The 27,873-nt window shown below is 37.2% G+C and overlaps 1 protein-coding gene across 4 annotated transcripts in view; it reads left to right on the top strand.

Annotated features, from left to right (window-relative positions):
* CCDC170 (coiled-coil domain containing 170) overlaps positions 1-27,873 on the top strand; it is a 41,405-nt gene that overhangs the window by 9,139 nt on the left and 4,393 nt on the right. For 2 of the 4 annotated variants that reach the window (XM_065680575.1, XM_065680574.1), the window contains exons 3-10: positions 358-614; positions 4,708-4,852; positions 6,804-6,989; positions 14,943-15,260; positions 20,853-21,053; positions 22,814-22,987; positions 24,224-24,466; positions 25,319-25,555. In XM_065680575.1, coding sequence (XP_065536647.1) covers positions 358-614; positions 4,708-4,852; positions 6,804-6,989; positions 14,943-15,260; positions 20,853-21,053; positions 22,814-22,987; positions 24,224-24,466; positions 25,319-25,555 — 1,761 coding nt within the window. The remainder of the gene's footprint in view (positions 1-357; positions 615-4,707; positions 4,853-6,803; positions 6,990-14,942; positions 15,261-20,852; positions 21,054-22,813; positions 22,988-24,223; positions 24,467-25,318; positions 25,556-27,873) is intronic. The other 2 variants (XM_065680576.1, XM_065680577.1) reach the window with 2 other exon arrangements.

The raw sequence follows: 27,873 nt of genomic DNA on the forward strand, positions 1-27,873 counted from the left end.
GAGGGAGTAGTGGTGTCAATATTTAATGTAGATGTGTAAGAGAGGTGAGTTAAGGTGGGCTGTTTAAAATTTTGAATTTGTAAATAAATTTATCTGCAAGAGATTACCTTGAAAATTTGTATTACACAACAGCAGCACTTGCTTATACAAACCCTGCCTATTGCTTTTTTCCTAGGTATATGAAAATAAAGTTGCGTATCTCCGCTCAACCCTGTAGTGAGAGAAGACTCTGAGACTTTTGTTCCAAAATGTGCTTCTTGTCATGTTATTAAACTTGCAGTTCAGTCACGTATTTCAACCTGGGCAAAATTCTTCTTTCTTTTTTTTTTAATGAAATTTCTTCTTTTCTATCTGTAGCTTCTTAAACTCAGGTCCAGAATAGTCTCTAAAGAAGCCTCTTTGCAAGAGCTGAAGTCTGAAGCTGAAAGCTACAAGGAAAACAATGCTAGACAGAAGTCTCGCCTCCTATCTTTGCAAGCCCGAATTCAGGAGATGGAAGAAGAAGTGTATGTGCTTGTCAGTTCTAAAAACCAGGCTGAGCTGAAAGCTCAGGTGGCATTAAAGGAAAACTTGGAGCTGAAGGAGGAGCTTCATGAGCAAAATGCCAAACTTAAGTAAGATTCATGTGAGATAAGAAACAATTTTTGTTTGGGATGACAGAATTTTGTTGCCAGGACAGAAAAATACGTTGGTGGACAGGCTTTATTGCAGATCTGAATTCAGTTACAGTATCTTGCACAGCCATAGTACCTGAAAGTGTGGAAGGTATTGGAACTTGAATTTTGGTTTGTTAGCCCATAAATGGGGGTTTTGCATTGAGGCAAACCTTGTGCCTTTCATAGCACACTCATGATGAGCAGTACCTGGAAATATTGTGTAGTGCCCTGCTCCAGCTTCATCATATGCCATCTTTTGCAGATGTTTACTTGTCACTTGACATGCTGCGTGGGCTGTGCAGTGGTGAGCGACTGTGCTGCTGCATCGCTGTGGTCTATTTTCCCCTCTTCTGTGTCACAGCTGGAACCAGAACAGTGTCAAGTGTATTTCTTCCTTAATGTAAACCTGTCCATTAGGAGCAGAGTAATAAGGAAAACACAGTGTAACTCCTAGTTGTTAGCATCCTGAAGGGAGCATGTTAATGTTTGTTTAATGGCTGTGCTGCTTTCAGTAATGTTAGCTTTCTCTGACTTCTACTTACTTCTGGACATTGTGTGCATTTTTTATTTTTTTAAACATGTATACTGATTGCATAAAACTTTTATTAAAAGATAGTATCCTTAACTATGCTGCTGTTAGCATAGTGTGTCAGAGCACTGATATGTCAGTTCTGCATAAATACTAATATTTCAGGTCTGTGGGATGGAGACTGATAGCAATGTTAGTCACAAAGAAAACTGAGTGGTATAAAAATATTCTGAGCTCTAAAATTCCAAAATCAGTGTCAGTCATATTATATTGACACTCTGTAGACTTCTATAATGGTTTTTTTTTCCACCATTACAAGGCTAATATCCATTTCTTTCTCAATACTGTCTATCTAACAGCAAGGCGAGTGTTTACCAGATGTCTGCATTTCCCAACTCAGTACTCCACACAGCTCTTCCAGGCTTTGTACATTGGAAGTGAATAATTAAGTTATTTTAAAATCTAGAGAAATCCATTGCAGTGCACTTGTCTATTACCAGCTGATTTGACAAAAGCCCTGCATGGAGAGTAATGGATGTTGATCACCAAAGATTTTAGGTATGACCCAAATATAAGTGAGGAGATAGTAAAGCCAAGAAGTGTATTATGCATCCTAGCAACATAGAGACTATCACAGTCTCTGACATATGGTTAAGATTCTTTAAAGTGCTGCTTCTTGGAGTAAAATAAATAGCTTAATTTCCAGCTCTACAAATCCCAGGTCCAATTCACTGCGCACCTGGCAAAGAGTGCTGGCAAAAGGGAAAGTGAGGGTGAATCCACTCTGTTGTGGACAAACATGTTGTACTGGCCATAAATCCACAGTGTATGCTTTCAAAGGTTTTTCTCATCATCAGCTAATGGTTACATGTGCCACTTAATGCTAGTCAATGTATGACTTAATGAGCTTTAGTCGCTTGGTCTGGCAAACTTAGTAGTACATGGCACATGCCTAGTCCTGATTAGGTATTCAAGAAAGACTTTCACTGAAAACCATTAATAAAAAGGAAGAGCAAGCCAGTAGGCATGAAATGCACCTTTGCATCCTATACCCAGAGACATAGCAAAAAAAATGTTTAATGAATTCTGTGATTGGTTTCCAGGAGGTGCACCTCTCGTGTTGAAAATGGTGCTTTTTTACTCAAGGTATTTTTAGAGCCTGAACTGAGAAAAGCTTTTTCTTTTTTTCTCCCTTTCCTCCCTTTGTCTGTGCTCATTAGTTCTGAAGAGCTAGTAAAACTGTGAAAGACCTGCCTTTCTACTTTTTTGTACCTGATTCCCTATTTTCTAGGTGCTCACATCTTTATGGCGCTACTGGAGATAATTAGGTTATTTGTAGAGTTGTCAAGTATGTCCTTTGTACTTCAGATTGTTTATTTTTAGAAGCAGGCATGGTTCTGTGTGTGGTGTGCCTCAATGTTTCAGAGCCATATAACAGCTTGCAGGGTTGGTGGTCAATCTTCTACAATATTCTAACATACAGGCATGCATGTTGGGTGTGCTTGGAACCTTAGAGCTTTTCAAATCTGACATACCCCTCCTCAGGACAGCAGTTAAGTGGCATGTCACAGCTTAGTTGGACTGGGACTACACAGGAGAGGAAGGTGCTCAGAGGTGAGGAAGCTGTGAGGCTCTTGTTTTTTGAGGGCCAGTGCCTGTCACAGAAGGCAGAGCTCTTTTGGCTCACCATATGTGCCGTGCAGTAGCACATGTAACTATCTTTGTCCTGTCAAGAGCAATAATTGATGTTTTCCATTTCTCTCTGTTATTCCACCTTCGTCCACTTGGCAGCACGGACCACAATTGTGCTGATCTCCCTCCTAAGGCAATATCTTAAATTTTTTCATGTACCATCTCTTTTGCTCATTGTTTTATAACTATTTAAAGCACTATGTATACAGTCAATGTGGATTTTCTATAGGAGTCTCATGCTGCTTTTTGATTATGGAGTGATGCTCTGTTGCCTGTTTGATTGCCAACCTAGAGAGGAAAAAATCAGAAATGGAAAAGAATTAGTACAGAAATGACAAGCATACTCACCTTAAAAACTGACAATAATGCTATGTTCTTGATAAGCAGATGAGTTTCAATGGAATATTTGCTTCATGTGTTTGGTGATCTCACATCACTTTTTATTCTAGTGGTCAAATCTTTGTGAAGAACTTGCTTTAGAAAGTACCTTGTTTCTCAACTAGAAGCTCAGTAGTTTTGTCTCTTACACTCTACCACTGATTACTTCTGTCATGGGTGTTATCTGAGAGGTGTTGGAGTTGATATCTGGATTATCCTATCCTAATCCACTTTGAGCTTTGTTTGGCCTTTTTTTGTTAATCTGTTTCTTTGTAGTTTTTCAGAATCAGAGAATCATATAGTCAACTACATTGGAAAAGACCTTTAAGATCATCAATCCAACCTTTACCCAGGATTGCCAAGTCCACCACTAAACCATGTCAATGAGGGCCTCATCTACATGGTGTTTGAACACTTCCAGGGACAGCGATCTCATCACTTCCCTAGGCAGCCTCTTCCAATGCCTGATTACCCTTTCAATGAAGAAATTTTTCCTAATATCCAGTCTAAACCTCTCCTGGCGCAGCTTGAAGTGATGTTTAGTGTTTCAGCATCATGAGCAAGATTTTAATTTATAGGTTTGCTACTCACGCAGACTGTGGCAATGCTTGTTTGCTGGGCTTGTCTTTGGTAAAAGGAGGGATGTAACCACATTTTGCCAATGAGTTAAACTGACTGCTCTGTTATTTGGTTGTTCATTCTTACAGAGCCTCTATAACCTGATACCTGCGGTTAAGGATGATAACATATTTCATGTGGGATGTGTATCCCCATGATAGGCAACTTTTAAAGAGTGATGAAATTGGTGACAAAGAGCTGCCTTCATACTTTTGTAGTAGTCCGTTGATATTTTCTGTTTTGATCCATCCCTTTCATGGGCATTGTAACGCTGCAAAAATTTGTATGTACAGTGAAATAGTCTCCCCCATCTCTGCTTCTGCTGGTAATCTTCCCTTAGCAGGTACTCTGGATGTCCTACAATTCCAGTAGTGTGGTTAGAGGGGCTTCTTCTTCCCCGGAGTTTGTTGATCAGCACTATCAGCTTCTTTAGAGAGAGGATGAGAAGTGCTGTTAGCATGTTTTTATTATAATTTGATCACTCTTTTCTCCTTTACTTTTTCCTAAGCTTTCACTTGCAGCCTCCATTTCTAGTATACTGAAGGCACTTTTTATTGATGTCTCTTGGTTCTTGTGTTTTATTGAAATCCTGTGCTGAGAATTAGGTTGAGCTCACAGAAGATTCTTTAAAATGTTAATCAAAATCCAAAATGAAGACATGTTTGCACATAAGGTAACAAATAAAGTTATGCATCTTTAAATAACAGATATAGAGAATTACATTCAACTTTTAAAATTCATTTTGTGGTATCCAGAAGCTAGCAATAAACTTGCCTGGAATTTTGTTTCAGAGAACATTCATACTGATGTCTGTATTTTTTTTTTTCTGTTCAGTAAATATTTGAAAGAGTGTGAAGAAAGCATGACTCAAGCTTCTAAAATCAACAGAAAGTATGAAGAGCTTCTTACAGAGCTTTCTGGATTATTGGACACAGACATCAAAGAAAAAGAGAAACCACAGGAACATTTAATGTCAAAGGTGATTACGTGTAGGCAAGGGTTTCAGTATAGCAATTTCATTGATAGAAGGATATTTGGTTGTCAAAGAAATAAAGTGATGAAGACAGCAATCTTTGCATTAAATAATGATCTGCAGACAATGCTATCATTTAAGACTGATCTTTTTTTCACATTGGGCTGATTTTCAAAGGTGCTGAACACTAATAGATCTCCATGAACTCAGTCTGCTCTTATTTGTATAAATATTTTATCAGCCTGTACTTCCCAAGTACAGCCCTGATTAGATACTTGTTTGAAAGCTTTCCTGAAAACATTAACACTGGGAGTCTCTAGGTGATGTTCAAACTCCACCACTAGATCTTAACACTTGTCTCAAGCCAACATTCCATAAATAGAAACATCTGAAATGGCATACCCTAAAACAATCTTAGCTTTGCCCTGTAACAAAAAGCTGTAAATTACTGTGTGGTGGTTTTGAGACTTAATCATAAAACTTTATTATTTATCTATCTTCAGAATACTTCTGAAGTTCCAAAAACTAAGCTTCCAGAAATGAGTGGAAAATTATTCGTATGCTCTTTTAACATTTATCAATGCTGTTGAAGGGCAATTTATCCCAATTTTATGCCTTTTTTCCCTCTCATGTTCTGCTAATCTTTGCTGTCCCTATTTTTCTGCATTTGAGAGCATACTAGGTATTTTTGGAAATTCTGTTTCATTACATTCATATTATTATAAGAGTTCTGTCTATAAGGAATTCCTTAATATACTAAGATTTTCTAAGTACATATCATAGCTTTTGAGTACTTGCCCTTATAATAGTACAGGCACATTTAAATTGTATTAGATGCTCTAATAAAACTTGGCTAAGTTGTCATTAGACGCCAAAATGTTTGTAAGCTGTAACTCTTACATGCTTTAAGTTAAGGAAATACCTGGAGTTTAAAAGAGAAAAGTATATGTTGATGATCACAGAATCCCACAGAATCACAGAATCCCAAGGGTTGGAAGGGACCTAAAAAGATCATCTAGTCCAACCCCCCTGCAAGAGCAGGGTAACCTACAGTACATCACACAGGAACTTGTCCAGGCGGGCCTTGAATATCTCCAGTGTAGGATGATATAGTATGATATAGTAATAAATCTAAATGGGAAATCTAATTTGTGCTGAAAACTCTGTGCTTTAGGAAACCTTAGCCACTCTTTTGTCTGGGGTTATGGCATCTTGTATTTTTTCCACATCATGCTTTTGTTTAAGACTGAATTGATCTGTCTTAGTCTTAGCAAACATCTTGCCAGTAGGAGTCAGGGTACATTTTTTACCTTATGCACTCTCTGAAGTGCCCACATTCATTTATTCCACTTAGAAATAGTGTAATGTATCAAAACAGCCCTAGAATTCTCCTGGAAATTACTCCTTATTCCAAGGGGTTGGCTGCTTAGAACAGCAACCCACCAGGTATTTGGCCCTGTCCTTGAATATACTTATGAGATAGCTGTTACTAACTCAAATCTCCCCATGCCTTAAAAGTTCCAAGCATAAAATGCAGCTTTCAGTTCCTCATTCCAAATGAGAGGCATAAATCTTAACAATCCAAACTTAAACAGTCTGCTTTTCGCATGAAGTTAGCTACATGATCTGTTTTCATTTTCTGATCTGCTTCACGTCAAGTGCAGATATGTAATGAGAGTAACTTTCCACCTGTTTAATAGATCATGCAGGTTGTGTGGGAGTAAATCTGAGCTACATTACACTAAGTTGTGGGTTTCTGGTGGGAATATGTTTCTCTTTTTAAATGTTTTTCTACTCTTTTTAGAATGGAATAATAGAGCGCAATTATAAATCTGACCTAGGGGTCACCAGTCACACCATGCCTTTATTGAGATGATGAGGAGCATGTGTACTGGGATGAATATATGTAGTTTTAGGTGCTTTAAAAAACTTACTAATATTTGAATTATTTCTTTAGGTCTCTGAAATATGTGAAGAAAATCTGACCCTAAAAGACCAGGTTGCTGCTCTTCGAGAAGCTATCAATGTGCATGAGATGGAGTCCAAAGCTAGTAGAGAAACTATCATGAGGCTTGTTTCAGAAGTGACTAAGGAACAGAAAAAGGCAGCAGGATGCTATCAAGACATGCAAAAACTTAGTAAGGTACATAATTGCACGATATGTATGTTTGGTTTTCAAATGTTTTCTCAAAATGTCAAATTAATTTTCAGTAAGAGTTGTATAAGAAAAAGAGCTTCTGAGAGACTTCTGGTGATTAGGGTCTTTCCTAAAAAGGACATCTTTCAGTGGTTATTCTCAACTTTTTTAAAGCTTCAAAATATATGGAGATTAAGCAATAACATTGTGTAAAATAGGTCTCTTGTAGATTTGACGTCGTCCAATGATGCTTGCAAATTTCTATTTTTTGCTTCCTTTGTATTACTGTAACCTTTTCTGTGCTTGCACAAACATGTAAATAAACACATGTTTATAGAGTTAATGAGTGAGTATATCTGAGTCATGAGCATGGAACAATGAAAATATGCTCTTTTAAATATATTTATGTGATTTTTGAAGTTTTCTGAGGATACTTTTATTCAGTTTCTCTAAAAAATTCTAATGACAAATTGAAAGGAACTGATAGGACACAGTTCTATTCTTTCTCTTAAGGAACTGGAAGTAAAGTGTCTTGACTTCCAGACACCCTAGATTATCTTTTCATTATCATGAAGTTGTATTTCAGAACTGTAAATACTCAGTTGGCTTGTACCCAGAATGTTGCAGGCAGTAGCATGGCTCTTTCAGGTAAGCACTGTTTTTCTGTGGGGAATCCATAGAGGAAATGTGTGTAGCAGGAATGATGCTGAAATTAGAATTCTAAGTTAAGTTGCAAGTCAAGTATTCACCAAATTCACTCAGATATGATTTGGAAAGGAAAAGGATATGATTTAAGGATTTAATTGCACCAGGAATGCTTGTCATTAAGGGGTTTTTTATACTGCAAAGGATAGATGAATAAAGTTCTGTTGCAGCTTTCCTTATAACTTTGTACTTTGAGTGATAACTGTGGGAAGTGAGCAGTTTAATAAAAACATAATGAAAATTTCCCACAGGTACTAGAGCCAGGGTGGTAAAATCTGATGGCCAGAACTTTAAGAAAATAAGAAACATAGACTGCCAAATATGTAGCTGAGTTGTGTGTGACTGAGTTTGTAGAATTTTTTAACATAAAGGCAACCTTGTGCAAATAAGTTTTCAAATGTAATGTGACATTTTCCCCACACCCCTGGCATTACTTTTTTCCTGAACAGGCCACCACCACCATACACTTGGGATGCAGTGTTCTGATTTGGTTGTAGGCAAAATACTTAGGAGATGAGGAAGAGCTGAGAGTGTGCTCTGGAGAAGAAAGAATTTGCGGAGAAGATAAATGTTAAGTACCACAAGGGTCATAAATTTTACTTACTGCTGAAAATACTTCTTACCAAGCTGTGCAAAAATTCCTCAGATTCAAAGGGGACTAAGTGAGAACCTGCACCAAAAGTTAAACAAGTCATTTTTGAGAACATTTTCTTCTCATACTTCACTTCAGACACAGGTGTGTGAGTAAAAACAGAGTATTTTGCTCACTCAGCTGGAATCAGGAGACATTTTAAACCCAAACGAGAGCTTCAACTGTGACTTGTTTTACAAGTTTGCTCTGACTGCCAAAACATTTCCAAAGTTGAGCTAGTTTTATGAAAAATATTTTCCTATCATTGTTGTGCATATGCCAAATACATAATTTATTTAACACCATTTTACAGAAATTCCATACTAAATTATTAGTACTGCCTTTCAAATGAAGTGTGTGCCATCAGTGCCTATCTAGAGGCTGTAGTTGCTATTTCAGCTACTTAAATTTACAGATGCTGAGTAAATCTCTTGTGAAGATTTTGTATTCATAGAAGCATAATAAGAAATTCAGTATTGTAAAAGTAAGTAAAAAACCAAAAAATACTTTAATTCCACATATCTAAAAGAGGATATATGGCATCCACTGTTACCCTGATGGATTTATTATTATGTTACAGGAATGGCGCCAGTGGTATAAAGTTGGTTTTACTTTGTCATATACTTTGCTGCACAGTTTTAGCACATGAACTGTTGTGATGTTCACCTGTGAAGGTAAAAAGCAGAGATCCATACTATTCCTGTACCAGAAGAAGCAGTCGCAGAGGTGTGTTTCTGGACTGTTTTCTGGGCTTTAATTAATGGAATTGCCTGTAGCAGAGTTTACCCAGCACAGACTGAGTACAAGTGACTCTTTCTTGCCTGCATTTGCCTTAAGCTTCGAGGGCCAAACATGTTGGCCATCTTCTGTATTACAGATTGAGATGGCAGCCTGTTTTCCCAGTTTTCTTTCAAATTTTTTCCAAAATATAGAGGTCATCACACTGTTCTGTCAGCCTTCTCCAGCAAGCCTCGGTCACCACACTGTTCCCTGCCACCTCTCTGAATAATTTTTTCTGGCCAGGTAGCTCTTCACTGCTGCTCCTTGGGATTTCTGTGAACTCTTTCTTGACCACGTGCCTTTCTTTATGTCTAAGGTGAAGGCAGCTGTCTAAAGGTCTCTTAAATTGTAGATTCTGAAATTCTCAATGAAGAACATGAAAGCCAATTGGTTATGTTTTAAGATTAGTAAGTGAGGGTAATTCACAGTGTTCTTTAGTGTATTTGATGCTTGAGTATTTGTTGCAGTTAGCCGGTTTTCATTTGAAGAACATTGACAAGTGAATGATAGTTTTACCTGTTCCCCTCTCAGCCTCACTGAATCGTAGGAATAAACAGCAAAGAACAGAAATCAATGCAGTCTCAAAACTAATATAAGTATCAAAAGCAAGCCACCAAGCTGTTTCATTGTAATATATTTTTTGTTAGAATTCTAAATGTCTCAGCTTTCTGACCAATTATTGCAAGAGCTTGCTCCTGGAATTCTGCAAATATTTTGCATACCTTTATTCTGGCAGTGCTGGGTATCAAATTTGCATTTGATATAAAATAACTTTTGAATGTTGCTCAGTTTTCTAGACTGAGAATTAGAATACCTGTTCTTTCTTTCTGTATGTCCAGACAGTGATTACTATGATAATCATAATTACAGAACTACAACATTCTTTAAGTGTGTAGAGGCCATCACACTGTTCTGTCAGTCTTCTTCAGCAAGCCTCAGCCAGCACAACGTTCCCTGCCACCTTTGAGAAAGCAGGTCCTTAAAAAACATTGTATTTATTTGCTCTAGCCAAGTTTCTTTCTAGTATTCCTATATGGTATTTATTGAAGGTATAGAAGCAGAGGCACATGTTTTTCTACCAGATGAATTTGCCTTTTGTGCAGCATTGCCACTGGTGAACCACAAAACTAGTAAACTGGCTTATTCTGTTTCACATCTTTGCTGATGCTTCAGCCTGGGAATATTTGTGATTCCCTCTTTTAAGTGTTTTTTTTGTTAATTTAAAAATCTATTTTGCAAAGGTATGCACAATGCAATGTCTTTAAAGAACATATTTGAAATATAATTAAGAAATTTTAATTAATACAAATATACAAATTAATTTTAATTAATACAAATATATCTGCACATACTACTGATGCAAAATTCAACAAGCAAATACTCTTCAGTATTCAATACTGATGTGTTAAATTATGTTATTAATGAAATCCATTTAAGTAGCATCAAGTAAGTATAAATTGATTAAAATGAATTGATTGTATGAAAACAGTTAATTAAAATATAAAATTATTTAAGTAAATTGATTAAACTTGAGAATCATGCCTACATTTTGAATATACCCAAGTACTTTGATTGTAGGAGACACAACCAAATGATTTAAGGTTTTTCTTGTCCCAGTAGGTAATGAGTTTCTCAGAACTTTTCTTTTTTTTTTTCAGTTCTAAGATGTCAGCAAGAAAATACATTAGGGACAGGCCTCAGCAGGCATCACAAATATTTCCAGGTTGAATCATCAGAGAAGACAATAGATAAGAGCAAGCTGATTTGCAGTCCTTGTGACAGAGCACAAGGTAACTGGAGATGTGGCTGGTGTGAGAATTCATCTGGAAGATAGCTGCATTCTCTTTTATACCTTATTATTACCTTAAATATAATGTCGGGGTTTTGCATATGTATGTGTAATTGACTTAGCATATTGAGGCCCTGATGCTGACTGAGGTGCCAGTATTAATAGAATCATAGAGTCATTAGGTTGGAAAAGACCTTTAAGACCACTGATTCCAACCTTTAACTGAACACTGCCAAGTCCGCCACTAAACCGTGTCCCTAAGTAGCACATCTACACATCTTTCTTTTAAATACCTCCAGAGATGGTGGTTCAACCACTTCCCTGTGCAGCCTGTTCCAGTGCTTGATAACTCTTTTTTAGGTGAAGACATTTTTCATTACAGCCAGTCTAAACCTTTTGATGTGCAACTTGAGGCCATTTCCTCTTCTTATTGCTTGTTACTTGGGAGAAGAGACTAACCCCCACCTCACTACAACCTCCTTTCAGGTAGTGGTAGTGAGTGATAAGGTCTCCCCTGAGCCTCCTTTTCTCTAGGCTAAACCACCCAGTTTCCCTAGCTACTCCGCATAAGACTTGTGCTCAAGACCTTTCACAACTTCATTACGGTTCTTTGGACGTGTTCCAGCACCTCAGTGTCTTGTAGTGAGGAGCCCAAAACAACATAGTGTTTGAGGTGCAGCCTCACCAGTACTGAGCACAGGAGGGCAATCACTTCTCTAGTGCTGAATAGACACACTATTTTTGGTTGAGGAGTAGCTCAACGTGACCCAGCATATACATTTGCAGCCCGGAAAGCCAACTGTATTCTGGGCTGAATCGAAAGAAGCGTGTCCAGCAAGTCAAGGGAGGTGATTTTCCTCTTCCACTCTGCTCTCATGAGACCTCACCTGGAGTACTGCATCCAGCTCTGAGGCCCCCAACATAAGTGGGACCTAGATCTGCTGGAGAGAGTGCAGAGGAGGGCCACAGATGATCAGAGGGCTGGAGCACCTCTGCTGTGGAGGCAGGCTGAGAGAGCTGGGGTTGTTCAGCCTGGAGAAGGCTCCAGGGAGACCTTAGAGCAGCCTCCTAGTACCTAAAGGGGGCCTACAGGAAATCTGGAGAGGGACTTTTTACAAGGGCGTGTAGGGATGGGATAAGGGAGAATGGCTTTAACCGAAAAGAAAGCAGATTTAGATTAGATATTAGGAAAAAATTCTTCACATGAGGATGGTGAGATACTGGAATGGTTTGCCCAAGAGAAGTTGTGGATACCCCATCCCTGGCAGTGTTCAATGCCAGGTTGGATGGGGCTTTGAACGACCTGGTCTATTGGAAGATGTCCCTGCCCATGGCAGGGGGGTTGGAACTAGATGATCTTTAATGTCTCTTCCAACCCAAACCATTCTATGATTTTATGTATTATTATATAAAAGACCTTATCCCTTCTTTTCTCCTCTCTTTCATTTGCTTGCCTCTTTAATGTGATCATCTCTCTCATTTTGTTTTGCAGTGTTAAATACAGCTCTCTTAGCCATCACTTATAAAAGACTCCTCTCTGCTTAAAAGACAGAAGTAATTTTCCTCACCTGTTACAGCTTAAGCACATTTTCTGTTAACACAGGTGACCTAATATTGAACACATAATTTCTCACGAAGGAGGCATTGCCAACATACTGTGTGATGTTCCGGTTACTTTTACATCTTCTCTAGTATAGAGCAGGTAGGGTGCCAGCAGGTGATCGTACCAGATGCATACCAAAACCTTCATATAATTCAGAGCCATGGGACTTTTGCCATAAATGTTAAGGAATCAAGGAGAAAACATGCATTGTCATGGTTTCACCCTCTCAGTCTTCTCCAGTGGAAGTTTTTTATTTGCCTGCACTGATCACTTAGGCTCTTAGGGGTTTGCTTCTTGTTGGGATACCATCTTTACCTGTCACAGTCTCTAAATTTCTGGGAACTGTTCAATGATGTGGGTCTAGCTCTTTAAAGCTAGCCAGAATAAATGCTCTCTATTCAAGAAAGATTTCAAGGATTGTTCAGAATTGTGACGTTTTCAGTTTTACAGCTTTTAGTTCTGTAAATTGCTTTGTTTGGTTGGTTTGTATTTTAGATTTTTTTGGTTTTTTTGTTTAATGTTTAGGCAACAACAAGCTTGCAAGTTCCTTATTTTATACCTCGATCTTTTGACTCAACTGTGTTTGTTTGCAGATGTTCATAATTTGAAACAAGATTGTATAATTAGGTAAACTCCCTGGTACTTGCAACTTCCTTTCTGAAAGGAAAAATACACACTGCTGAAAACTGTAATTGAAATAAATGACTCTTTATTCTTTGCTGTAATTACCATAATGTAATTCTGAGCACAGGTGGGAAATTGCTATTAATAGGACCTGTTTAGTATTAGAAAGGAGAAAATGGCAAACAATCATGCCAAAATCTGTTTCCAAGAGAGTTCTACAATTACTTTAGAAAGGGTTAGTAACAAATAATTTCCTAAATGACAGGGTTTATTTTGGTTTGTTTTCATTTATGTGTTTGCATGTTTGCCTTTTTGAAGCTATTTAAAAAATTTAGTATTTTTAGTATCGTATATTTATATTTCACTTCCAAAGGTACCACCCAAACTCCTTTTTTGTCCACCCTCACTGTTGATCTACATAAATACTCCCAAATTTACTACTTGATTGCCCCGTATACCATCAATACAAACGACTTGCCATGCTACACAGAAAGCACATGTAGACCTTGAGGATACACGGTTCTGTCTGTCTGCTCTGACGTTTGGTCAATATTTCATATGCAAATGATGTAGATATATATGTGCTGGCTATTTTTTTTTTTTTTTTTTTGATTCATCAGAAGGTTCTAAAACCTCTGGGTTTAGGAAAAGAGGATCATGGGTGTCAGGTGTTCCTGCTGAGTACAATATTGTCATTGAGTGTGTTACTTCTGAAATGCAAGGGACTGACTTAAAAACCCCACCAACTTACAAGGATACTAGGTAGAGACACCCATCCTATTAGTCTTTCTCCAGTTGTGCTTCTGCACATTGACAGTCCAGCTGACCAGCAGATGGGGGATATTGTAGGCTCTGTAGGAGGACACATAGGTCTTCTCTGACTTTCTTCTATTCAACTCAGGCAAATTCAACCTTATGGTAATAGGGATTTTGTTTTCTTCAGAAGATGACATAGCTCTGAATAATTCGATTTTTTGCAAATTTTTCCAAGTGTTTCACAATTTAAAGATATCTTCTTTGAGGTGAAATTGGTATTTGAGCACTTGCACCCTGTTTTATGCTGTCTTTAACATCATGATTGTTTTTTGTTTGGCCTCTCAGTCTCCATTTCTGTGTATAAATAATCTCAGGAGTTTTCATCACATTCAGGTGATCTAATCTCTGAGACCACCTCTAATTCTGCTTCTAACACTATATTCAGTGTGCTCATTTGTGTTCTTTTGGTCAGCCCTGAATTGGTCAGGCAGTTGGATTAGGTGATCATTGTAGGCCCATTCCAACTGAAAAATCCAGTCCTATCCTATCCTGTCCTATCCTATCCTGTCCTATCCTATCCTATCCTATCCTATCCTATCCTATCCTATCCTATCCTATCCTATCCTGTCTGTCCTATCCTATCCTATCCTATCCTATCCTATCCTATCCTATCCTATCCTATCCTATCCTATCCTATCCCCTCTGAGTTGTAGTACTTTATTTGCATTACATCTTGTTCACCATTTGTTTTCTACGTCATATTATCTGAATGAAAAAATAAGATAGTAGTAGTTTTATAATAAAAACTTCTTTTGTGTTTACCTGAAAATTTTACTCATGTATTCATTCTTGCAGGCCACAGCAAGGGGTTAGTCTATAGTGTGATTACAGTAGGCTTTGGGCTTTCATCACTTTCAGTGGGAGTTCTATGAAGCCCTGATGCTAACCCATATGACCAGCATGGGTCCTAATTTCTCTGTCTAGAGTGCCTGCTTCTGAGTTATTTCCTGCTTTTGTGCAGGGGGTTATAACAATTTTTAAAACACTGGTTTAACCTTTCATGTATTTTAGGATCTTGACAGTGCTATAACAGGGAGACAGAGTTTGGAGACGGAGATCAGAAACCTCCAAGATAAACTGACTGCTAACCAGAAAGCTTTAGATGCCTCAAAGTGGGAATTGCACAATCTGAAGAAATCTTCTAGTGAGCTGGATGGAAGCTTGAAGAGCAGCAGAGAAGAGGCCAGGACTGCTCAGAGCTCTTTAATGTCTTTTAAAGAGCAAATTGCTACCCTACTCAGTGGTGGATCTGCAACAGTTAAACCTTCAGAGAAGTCTATTTTGGAGAGGATCCAAGAAATAAATTGCAAAGAGGAGAGCAAAGAAATAGTAAGTTAGCAACTGCTGTACTCACCCAAAGTGTTTATTTATTCTGTTTGGATCCTATTTAATTTTATTAATCTGTTAAAATGTTAGTTCCTTCAGTGCAGGTTTTGAAATTACAGAAATCTTTAATTTTTGTTGTCTATTGATTTGAGATAATAGGTGAAAAACATCTCTGTTTTATCAGGTAGAAAGGGGTCAGAAATGAAACAAAATGAATAATAGATGCTGCTAACAAGAAAAGACACAATAGTGACTTCAAGGACCTACTTGTTTCTCAAAGTGGATATAATTGATGAGTTGCCCCAGGCAACTTCTTTCCCTTCAATCCTTAAAGCCTGCACCTAAAAAGAAAAAAAGTACTTTTACACTTATAATTAAACATTGTTGAAACCATAACTGGTCACCATACAGAAGAAAGGCAAAAGGAAGGTAGCTGAGTATTCTAATGCTTTGGCTCGAGGCATTTGGGCTTGTATTGTTTGCAAAGATGTGTTTGCGTGTACAGGTAGAGAATGGACAGCTCAGGAGGAAGGCAAGCCAAAATGCAGTCTAACCAATGTCAGAATTCTGACACTGCACTGCACTTTCTCAAATAGGTATATATTAATTTTGTCAGTAAACCCTATTATACAATTAAAAGTTGCCCACTAAATCAAAAGTTGTTTTCACTGAGTCACCGAAAAACAATTTCTGTCTCCTTAACAGATTTTAAGATTCTAGCATCTCCTGCTGATGTGATAGGTTTTTATGTTAGCAAATGTTTTTGGTTTCTGTCCGAGACTGGAAATAACTCTTGAAAATATCCCTGTGCAATTTGATTAGATATTTTAATTAAAAATACAAACCAGCTCCTCTACACCTTAGTTTGAGAGTCAGTATGCCAAATTTCAGTGAAAGTAAGCTTTGTGAAATTTCTTGATGTTTGAAAGAGATCCACTGAAGTAGAAGAGTTGCAGGAACTTTTTAATACAGAAGCTCTTTACGTATAGTTTTGCTATATGTCAGGGACTGTTGTTTCCATAAGCAAAATGCTTTCAAATTGAAATCTAATAAGAATTTTATGTGCATTTGTGTTTGCACTATTTGGTGTTTTGGCATACAGTTGAGATGTTGATTATGTTGAAGACTGCTGAGGATTGCTGAGAAGGGGAAATTTAAGTAGCTATTGACTAAAAGGTTTTGCTTCTGGGAATACTTTCAGGTGACTTTTATAAGATTCAGTTGCAGCTAAGTCTGTTTACATACCACATTTAGCCACTGGTAGTCTTTTTGTGGATATGCTGCAGTACATGCATAGCGTGTGCTACTTATTTCAGTTCTTATTGTTCCTGATCTTGTTCCTTAATATTAGCTTTATATTCTGGGTTGCCCATCCTGCAGTCTGGTAGTATTGGGAGGATTTAAACTTGGTCTTTATTTTGTTGCAGTTATGGACTTTTTCAGCTGCTTGAGAAGAACATGTCTGGTTCTCCAAGTAATAGCATTGATTTGAAAAGTTGTGTTCTGTGAGAGAGCTACTGTAAAACATATAATAATCAACGAATCTTTTTCTAAACAGCTGTGGTTATTCTTATTTTAGAGGTAAAGAAACTGGTGTTCATAAAACCAAGTATTCCTCCATAGCCATATTAAAATTCATTTGTTTGCTATAACCTCCTTCGCCTTCCACTGAAAGACCTGTTAACTTTTGCAATGGAAAATAACAGTTTTTTTTGGGTGTGAGTGTGTGTGTCTGAGGATGAAGATAGACAGGGCAATTATCAACTACAATCTGCTGCTGTCTAAATCTGTGCTTTGGAACAAAGATGCTGGTCTAACAGTTGCCACCTTTTGCTGGTTTATTTTCATATCATAGAGGAGCTATATCAGGTAGGTCTAGCATAGCATTCTGCCTCTGCTAGCAAATATAGCAATCGCCTGCTATGCTTCTAGCAATGCTAACCCAAAATGCTAATTCTTCCTTAAAAAAAAAAAAAAAAAAAAATAAAAATTGTGGCTCAGTTTCCTGAATGATAAACGTTAGCTTTAAACTTAGTATTGTTTGGTGATTTTGTTCATTGAAGCTGAAGGGTGAAACTTTGTTGATCACTGTATTTGCTAAGTATGTTAAGTGATGAAGCTTTAATGTTTTACTGCTCTGTCTGATTTGGAAAAATGTATTTGCACGGCTCCAAAGGGAACTTTGTTACTAAAACACTGTTGGCATCTATTCTCAGAAGAGTTTCTGCATTAAGACTAGGGGCTTTGAAGTAACTAAGCTAAAATGCCAGTATTATGCATCTGTGAATCCGTTTCTAGTAGAGCATAGAATTTGTCATCAAAAAGCTGTTTTACATTGAGCTGATTTCCTTTCTGCTAATCAGAACTGAAAAAAACCAGAACAACAAACCCCACATCAACATTTTCTAAGGTTCTATTTGTAAGGAATATACATGCTGGTATATATTTGTAAATGATTCATATTGCATCTCTGGGTGTGTTTTTTTTTGGTTTTTTTTGGTTTTTTTCCCCCCAGGATTTGGATGCAACATTTTTCCCAGGATTTGGATGCAACATCAGCGTTAGGATATGCATGCTTTACTATCAGTCAATCAAGGAAAAGACTGTCTTCAGATAGGATTTCTTTCTTAGATAGACCTTTCAGTAAACTGAGCAACCTTAAGTAAAAGACATACACAAGTGAGTCATAAAACATCTCGGCAGGGTTAATTAGCTGGTTAATTATTGCTGGTGCCCAAGCCAGCTTGTTTCAGAACACTCCTTTTGTGGCTGAATCCAGCAGAATTTTCCAGCAGAAATGCCAGGACAGCTACAGTTATGAATCCAGCAGCTGGCTGCCTTGCTGTTGGAAATTAAACATGTGCTAATGAATGTGTTAATGTGTAATAGGAAGGGGGTTACAATTAGGTCTTCTCTTTCCCTGAGTAAAGATTGTATCATTTCTGTCAGGACATTCTGCAGACAGGTTGCCTTTGCAATCTAGGTATGTGGGATCCGGAAAAGACAATGCAAGAGTATGGGACAAAGAGGATCCTCTCCAAGTGTTTTGATGTCTTCCCTAAACAGATGTTGGTTTATAATTTTTAAATCATCATTGCATCTCCTCTGGGAATTTTGTGTATAGGACCATATACTAGATGAACTGACAAAATGTTCATCTTTACATCCAAGGCTGGGCAGATAGGTCTGGTTCACCTCTGCGCATGCACCTGTCAGAATGAGCTGTGAAAAGTTGATATTTCAAAAGGCCTGTGAGAAAATAATTCACTGCAACTGCTGTAGTTATATTTTCTATGAAACTGCTGTAGTCAGAATTTCTGTGAAATCTGAAATGCTCTTGAAGGTTATGTCTCCTAATAATAATGATTTTGGTATCTGAAAGGCATTTGAATTAGTTGTAGTCTGTACACTAGCCCTTAGCATTAACATTAAAAAAATAAACCACATATACTCTGACAATGGCCAGTGATAGGTATTCCACTGCAAGGTTGAGTAAGTGCTTTGAATCAGTGTCCTAATGGTCTTTTCAGCAGTTATTGTAAGACATGTATCATTGGAATATGTTTGGACAGCTCTTGGGTATGTTGGTCATTTATCATTTGTAACATACTGGAGGGATTTACAGGCACCTGGAGTCCAAGGCAAGCAAATGTTCTCAGTTCATACAGAGCATGGTCCTGGTTATGAAGTCTTCAGTTTCAGGCCCTTTCTGTTCAACAAGTTTTGTTGCAGATTTGTGGCAGCAACTAAAATTCATATGTCAGTGTTTATCTTAACTACCTGCAGCTGATTGTGCATTGCCTTAATTTTATCAAGTTTTGTCATTGCATATTGATATACAGATTCTAAATGCAAAATTGGCTAGGCTATCCTACTAAAAGCTTACTATGAGAGAAAAAGGTCAGCAAGATTTTAGTGAGGGTTATTTAGTTGCAGCAGGGTGGTGTAGAAGGGAGGACCTGCCTCTGGAAAAGAGCATTTGCAGCTTCTTATAACACAAGAAATAAAAGGTGTTAGTTCATCTGCTGGCCATATTAAAACAAAAAGCAGGCAGTATTTTTTGCAGGCTGGCTGATCAAACTGCACAAGTCATAGGCACAGAAAATCATGGGGGTGAGTACTGCAGGACCAAAAGTGCAGCCTTTGTAAGTCTTTGGATACACGTACGGATGGATAATAAGGGTGCAACTCTGTTTTGGGAAATCCATAAGCTGTTGATTGTCCCTTAACCAAGGATGAAGGATATTCCAGGATGTTCTGGAAGATAAACTGACAGCCTGGTGGTTTTGTGGTTTCACCTCCTGTGATATGATGCCTCACCTTCTCTTGTTTATGGATCTTTAAAGCCTGTCAAAGACCCATGCGGCTGGGAAGTTCCCAGAGCTGCTTTGCAGCCTGGTAAAGGGACTCTGGGTTCTCTGGCAGCAGCACAAGACTTGTGGGCAAAAGTTACTGAAGGTTTTTTGTTTTGTTTTTTTCCCCTGCTGAGAGACGTGTGATTCAGAAAGCATAAAATATGTGTGTTCTTGCAGCATTATTATTGTTCGGTGTTTTCTACCACTGTGTGAGCAGCAGTAATCTCTCAGTGTTTTTTTAGGCGGGCTGTGTGCAAACTATTGTTCATATTTAATTGCAGTCTAAGTGGGAATTTTTTTGGTGCCATTAAAATTAATGGGAGTTTTGTATGCTTATTGTTTATTTTATTAACAGGAGGCAAACAGATGTGTAAAACGAAGAGACTGCATGGAGATGAGTGTTTGAACACTGGGTTACAAATGCAACATAATTAATCGCATAACCAAATAATTATGTGACAGTAAGAACAGGAGAAAGGAGAAAGAGGGAAGGAAGCAAGCAACTTTTTTGATAGAATTGTCTTTCAGTATTTGGCACTAATCATATGCTTTCAAGCATTTAATTTAGAAATAATTTACAATTTAAAAACCATGGCATTATGTGTAGGTGTTGCAAAGTTAACAGTGTAGAGCTAGAAGTGTTTTCAGACACTAGTTGTGAATCTAGTTTTGTGTTGTAGGATTTTATCCTTTAGCTTTGGGCTCTGGCTAAATTGCAGGAATTAATGTGTTTTTTTTCTGGCAAAACCTTTCAGTTAAACATCCTTTAACAGTTAATGACTCCTCTGAGACTTAGTTATCCATATCTGCAGTCTACCTACATACTGCATATATTTTCTAAACCATTTTTTTCTACTCAGTTCCTAGATAGACTAGTGATTTTATTGGCTTATTCTGAAGAGTGTTAGTTGTCTGCCAGGTGTTCCTGTTTGGCTAACATCTCTGGAAAGTTTGTGTATATATTAGCTTGTATTACCTTTTTATGGATATTAGACCCTTTTAGTCAGTTGACTTAAGTATGTTTTTTGAGGTCCACTTTTGGGTGTCTTACATGTTATCACTTCTGCCATTTTCTCCTTGCTGTTACAGCAGATTTAAATGCTTGCATTTTAAATGCTTGTATTTTAAAGATGGGTATTTTACCCTCTTTTTAATAACTTGAAGATGCATCTTTCATATCTTTCTAACCTTTCCATACTCACCTAGCTGCATATATTTTGTTGGTTTTCTTACTCACTAGGTGGTATCTCAGCTTGAAACCCAAATAGCTAAATTGACTGAAGCTTTGGAAAATCAGACCAGATTGTACCAAGAAGCTATGGAGCGGAGCCGGAAAGCTGAAAAACGTTCTGAGACTTTCCAGGATCAACTGAAACACTTGGAAGAGGAATTACTCTCTGTAGATCTGATGCAGGATAGCTTGAAGCTTGAGAAACAAAAAGTAGTTGCATGCATTATTTTCTTTGGCACAAAAGTCACTAAAGACAGAGATGCAGCTAATTGCATTGCATTGATCTGCCGGAATATTACTCAAAGTACTGCAAGTAATATGAATTAGCAAAGTCAGGCATCATGTAGGGTGTATGATATCTTTTTTTAACCAACAGCTTTAGTTAGAAAAGTAGCTAAGCTTCTGAGTTCAAAATTCATTTAATGTGAAAAAATCCCAACCGGATTAAAAGAAGTTTCTGTAAAGATATCAGAGGTCCTTCAAAGTTCCTCTGATCTCAAAGCTTTTTGTGATCTCTCAGTTTTTCTCTAATATATCATCTGGCCTGCAGTCTTTCAAGATCTTTCAATCCTTGATTCTTTTATATCCCTAGACCATCAAGACTACCAGGGTTTTTTTACTAATTGTAATGAACACATTGTTAGTCTGTAACACATCCACATAACAGGACTGTGAAAATGACATAGTACCTGGAAAGCTAAACCAGCAATCCCATATAGCAAAGAAAGACAAAGTTGTAGCATGTTACCAGGCCAAGAACAACGCTTAGAAAGTTGAATTTGCAAAGAATCAACAATTTAGTGCTGGCTGTTTTGCATTTGTCTATGATACAATTACTTTTATGAATGAAACACCCACCACATCAGAAGCAAAACAGAAAATGGAGCAACTCCTTCCCCTCTGCTTCCTCTGTAAAGAAACTGTGGTCCTGGCTTCTTAGTTTCTCACTAGATTTTTGCTGCAATAGAGAAATTTTTGTCGTGATTTTTTTTTCTGTTAATGAACAACCTCCGTGCTTTCTTCTGCTGCTGCTGCTGTTTTTAACTTTTTGAACCAGAAGCATAATGAAACAGAAAGAGATTCTGGCTATGTTTTATTGTCTTGGGCTCTAGCAACAATTATGGAAATGGTTTGTCGTGTTGTTTTTTAGATTATGGGCTGCAACAGAAGTAGGAGAAAACAAAGGCAAACAGAATTCTTAGTCAGAAAGACAGCTTTGTGTTTTGAAAAAGAGTCCAATTGAGACCAGGGGACTAATATAATTTTTAAAGAGCTAATAGGGCAGGACAAAATAAGGAAAAAACAGATTAAATAGTATTTTGTATCTGTATGTGTTCACATCAGTAAACTAAATGGAGATGCAATTAAAATAATCTCTAAAGCAATTTGTAAACCATTAACTGTTATCTTTAAAACTTGATGTTCCAAAGAAGGTCAAAAGACTGACCATGCTGACATTCCTGTGTCTCCTCAGACTACATTGTATCTCACCCATGGCATCCCTGGTACCAGTTTTATCTGTTTCAATGCTCACAGCAGTGAGCAGTCACAGCACTTGCAATTGGTTAGGATGTACTTGTCCTTAAAAACTTCTCCCTGCCAATGCATGGCCGTGTACAGAAGCAGAGCCACAGACAGGAGCTGGAGTCAAAAGCAGACAAACATACCTAGTGCTCTTCTTACTGCAGAGGAGCAAAAAAAAAGAAAAGAAACTGGTCTTGCTAACAAGGTAAATACAGTAGGTCTGGGGATTTATGAACAAAATAATTGTCGATTAAAAAGGAAAAATGGAGAATTTGCAGTTGTGTTGGGAGTGTGTACTATAAACATGCCATTTCAGCATCCTGTTTCTTGTGGGTAGTAGACTTAGCTATAGTTGGTTGCCAGTGTAAGGGGAATTGCTTTTAAATTGTACTTCAGGACTTTAAATGAAGTTATCATTTTACCCACTTTTCCACATCTTATCTTAGTACCTGAAATTTCTGGAACAACTTAATGAGAAGATGAAGCTGGAGAGCCTAGCAGCAGAAGTTGGATTTGATATGAATGTGGATGCAATTCTAGCCCGGGTAGAACAGTTAGTGAAACTGGAAGGTGATGCAGTGATTGAAAACAAGACTATGGCATATAGCCTAAGAAGGAAGGTAAGCAAAAAAGGCACGTTATTACTGTTTGTTTCAAAGATAAGCATTGTTATGGTTATATTTTTATGGTGGCTTGCTAGAGGCAGCAGATTGGAGCTTCATGTATGTACAAGGAATTTCAAAGGTGTCCGTTACATAAAGAAACCCCCAAAACCTTCGCAAACTGTGCAAACAGAGAGTATATTAAACCAACTAAAACTACAAGTCAGTTAAATACATAATACTGTTTTTCACAACTTCTTATGTAAATGTATGAATTTACACATGTTTATATGTATATATATGTCTACTTTTTAATGCACATTTATAATATATTTCTTTAAAAAACTACCGTTGATATTTAAATCTAAAAGGACTATGTCTAAAAGGATTATATCTAAAAGGGAAGGGGGGCATCTTACACAAACTTCTCTAGAAACTGTTAGGTTGTACTTCAGGAATTTCAACATTTTCAAAAAGACTGCACCCCTTAAGGGGCACAGATACCCCTCTGTCATCCTTCTATGAAAAAGTGAAATCTTCAGGTTTTAGGCTTATCAGAATGGTTTAGAGCTTAGAATTAGGTCTGTTTAAGGTTTAAAATAACACTGTGTTTTCTCTGGATGCAACTGCCTCTTTAGAAGGGAGTATAGTATGTATGTTAATACTCCTCAGAAGTTCTAGAGTAAAGCCTAACAGCTCAGCTCAGGCTTTTTTCGAAAACAGGTAGTTCCCTGAGCTCCATAATTACAAAATTAAGCTGCTGGACCTTGTGTTGTATCCAACAGTGGATAAGAGCAGTGGATTAGAGCTTTTCTATTTCTGTATGTTGATTCTCCTTCTTGCACACTAGCATGAATTAAGTGATTAAAGAAGGAAATATCTTAAACTATCACCACTGAAACCACTGTTTCCTTAATCAGTCTCTCTTGCCTCTTGCATTTGACTAACATCCTATGCTTCAGGCCACCTCAGATGTTATAAATGATGCACAATGTTCGAATAGGGTGTAGTCCATAGATAAATCCATTCTAAAAGGTAGTGTACAAATTCAGGGATGGAGAAGCACAATGAATTGGTAATATAAGAGGTATCAAGTTTTGTATATATGTTTATACTACTTTACAGAGTTTTCAAGAGAGGAATAGGTGTTCAAGTTAAATATACAAGACGGGGATTAAATTTACAAAGCGATCTGTGTAGTACCATTGTCTTTCACATTTATCTTTTCAAATATCCTTGTGTTTGGAAAATTAGTTGAAGACTCAGAAAGAAAAACTTGAAAGCAAAGAGCTGCACATGAGCATTCTGCGGCAGAAAATAACCCGGCTGGAAGAGGAGAAGCAAGTAAGGACCGCCTTAGCTGTAGAGAGGGATGAGGCCAATCTCACCGTCAGAAAGTTACATAAGGTGATAGAGAAGTTACAGAAGCAGCTTGATCTGGCAAGGGAAATGAACACTGATCTCAAAGCCAAGCTGTCTGAAACCAATGAACTTAAGGTGAGTTAAAAGATTACTTTTTTGCTTCAATTCATTTATCTATTCCAGATGGATACATCTGGAGTTCATTTAAAGTAAATGTATTCATGGAAGACTGCTCAAATCCATGTAGGTGGATAAAGCAAATATAATATTAAATATTATTTTTTAATTTTTTTTGTTATTTTGCAATTTGTCTTGGTATACTAAGTAGAATCTATAAAGAATAATGTCAATTTTGAGGCTTGCATAAGAAAAATACATTACATGCATCCCTTTCTTTCCTGTTGATATGACTATAATCCTACGTTTTCCCATACATTGCTCACAGAAGATCTACTCTGATGGGTGTGGAGGGAAGGGGGAAGAGGTTTTCCTGCATGAAACAGGGTGCTAAATTTTCATTGTTCCTGTGTTCAGGTGAGTACAATTAGTTTGCAGTCACTGGTAGCTTGCCACTGCTGGAAGAAAGGAATATTGATTTTATGTGAGTTTGTGTCTTGTGGCTGATGGAATGAAATGGATAATTAGGTGCATGTTCCAACAATTTTTACCAGCAAAACATTTGGCAAATCTTTTTCATACTAGCAGAGTGTGAACTCTCACTGTGGGTTATTGTCTGTCTAGTTACTGCTTTTCACAAAACCTTCAGAGAATTAACTGTCTTTGAATTGAAAATCTTTTTGTTAATTGAGTTAAAATTGACCAGTCTCCTTTAACAGCTTTTCAGTACACACATACATGTGATTTCAACAAGAACCCATAAGAAACTACATTAAAGTGCTTATTCATAACTATTCCTGAAGTTTTTATTATATGCTTGTGTTAGGTGGAAAAGTTTGATGAATTTGACAGTACTTTATGTTACTGCAGATTAAAACTTTGGAGCAGAACAGAACAATAGAAGAACTAAATAAATCTCAAGGCAAATTGCAAAGAATGAAAGAAAAGGCTGAGAAACAACTCACCTCTGTCAAATCAGAACTTCTTTTAAAGGAGCGTAAAGCTACTGAAGATAAAGAAAAAAACAAAAATATGTTAGAAGTGGTTACCAGCGAGATAAAGGTGCTTAAAACAACCCTTGAAGAATTAGCAAAAAGGGAGAGACAGGTAGGTGTATAAGTATTTGACAAGTGCTAGCTGTCATAGAATGTAAGACTGTGGTGGTATAGGCGGAGCAGCTATCCAGCTGTGCTGAAAACTTTTGTGAAGGAAATTTTAGCTCATACTTATGAGCCGGAATGACAGCCTGCTTTAGGACTAATGGTCAGCTCTGGTGGCTATAGCAAATAGCAGCCAAGTGTGCATATTCTTGAGCAGACATATAAAACCAATACAAAACCCTGTGTTCAAAGCATTATTAAATCATACTGCAGAGTAAAAAACAGAGAAGTGAAGCTATACATAAAAAGTCATAAAAGTAGAGATTGCTGGAAGGGATATATGGTGGGGAAATAGTTGGATATATTGAAATTTTGCAAGAGTGACTGTAAGTTTACAGATATTCATACAGGATTTCCTCTGTCTGTGGGGTGAACAGAAAACTTTCCTGACTTCATATATCCTTGTTGCATATTTCTGGATGTAAATAAATATCAACATAACCAGCATTCATTTTAATAAGCCTAGATAAAGAGTATATATAATGACTTATGACAAAAGGATGTTCACAGAGATTGGTAACATCAGTATATGACCACCACAGTCAACTACTGATTATAATCTGAATATATTTTGTTTGCATGAAATTAACTCAAGTCCTTATTTTCAGTAGTACTTGGAATATGAATGTTAATGTTTTGGTTGAGTTTTAATGGTTTTGTTATAAGGATTTTTTTGTTCCTAGCCCCCACCCTCCCTTATTTTTTATTTCTTTCTATTGGAACGAGACCCCTTCTATTTTTCTGTAGGTGCAGCATGAAAACAAAATGTAGTGTGTATTTTTGGCTTCTGCTCCACCTCCTAATATCTTGGGTTAATGCTTTAAATTGCATTAATTTCCAATTTTACTTCCGACAGTTTTGCTCACTGGATGGAAGGTGCAAAGAAAATGGAGTGCTTACTGCCATAGCAAACCTCTGGTTTTGAATCTTTAGTGATGTTTATCTTTTATTATTTTTCTTATTTGCTTCAAGTTGTGCCTATCTTGGGAAGTATTAACTGTTACTGAAGAAAGTTTTATATAGAGAGTTAGGTGGTATTTTTATTAGCTTCTAGTATTTTAGCAGAACTGTTTTGTTCTTAATACCTATGTTGCACTGTTTTTAAAGCTGAAATACATTTTTCATCTATTTTTTTTCCTATGTCTTATATGTTTTAGTGCAAGATTTTAAAAAATTGTTGTGGTGAGGCACTGGCATGGGTTGCCCAAGGAAGCTGTGAATGCTCCATATCTGGCAGTGTTCTAGTCAGGTTGGACAGAGCCTTGGGTGACATGGTTTAGTGTGAGGTGTCCCTGCCTGTGGCAGGGGGTTGGAACTAGGTTATCTTAAGGTCCTTTCCAACCCTAACTATTCTATTATTCTATGACTCTATGTGCTTACAGTACTATATCCACACTTAGGAATCTAATCATGTATGGAGCATCTTGCTCCATGTGAGACATGCAAAGGTGTCTTGCAGTATGTATTGTCTGTTGCTTTTGTTTGGAGTTTTAAAATTCAGTTCAATGTCTGCTAGTGGGACATTTTTTGCACCCAGGAGTGATGGTTCTCTTTGTCAGGTTATGGGGAAGAATTTCTCTTTGTTGTCAATCTTTTATTTGCATTTTCACTGAAATACAGTGTTGTTTGTACTGGACTTTATATACCACAATATAACAGTTAGAAAAGTTTTTTGTCTAGGTGTTATTCCATTAAAATGGGAAAAAAAAATTCCAGAATTTAAAATTGAAATAAATGAGTGATTTTAAGGATTTGTTTAAGGCTCTTTGTGTTTTCCAGTTTAGGTTATTTGCTGATGAAAGTTATTGAATTCTTAACATATATATTGTTCATTCAGCATAGCTATGACCTGCTTTTCCCATCAGAAATAAAGTGTGAGATGATTGTGTGTAGGCTTTAATTTTTATCTATTCCCTCCGGTAAAATCCTGTCAGATCAATAAACTGTGTGAGTGCACCAAGTTTAATTTGACTGCATTTGGTACATGGTTGTAGTGTAGTTTGGTTTGCTCACAGTTGCTGTAATGAAAAATTAAACAATGAACAGATACTAGAGCAAGAAATTTAGTGCAAAGCACAGGCCCTAATGTGCTCCCAGGGGATCAGTTAGATTTGCTGTATAAACGTCTTGTGGGGTTCTAATTCATCCAAGGACTGGTTCTTTGCAGAGGGCTGCCTTGATCTTTTAACAAGAAGTCTCTACGGAAAAAAAATCCAGCTTTGCTGCCTGCTCATTCTCTCTGTGATCCAGATGTTTAAAAAAATC

This window comes from Lathamus discolor, chromosome 5 (assembly GCF_037157495.1).
Source record: "Lathamus discolor isolate bLatDis1 chromosome 5, bLatDis1.hap1, whole genome shotgun sequence".
Taxonomy (NCBI): Eukaryota; Metazoa; Chordata; class Aves; order Psittaciformes; family Psittacidae; genus Lathamus; species Lathamus discolor.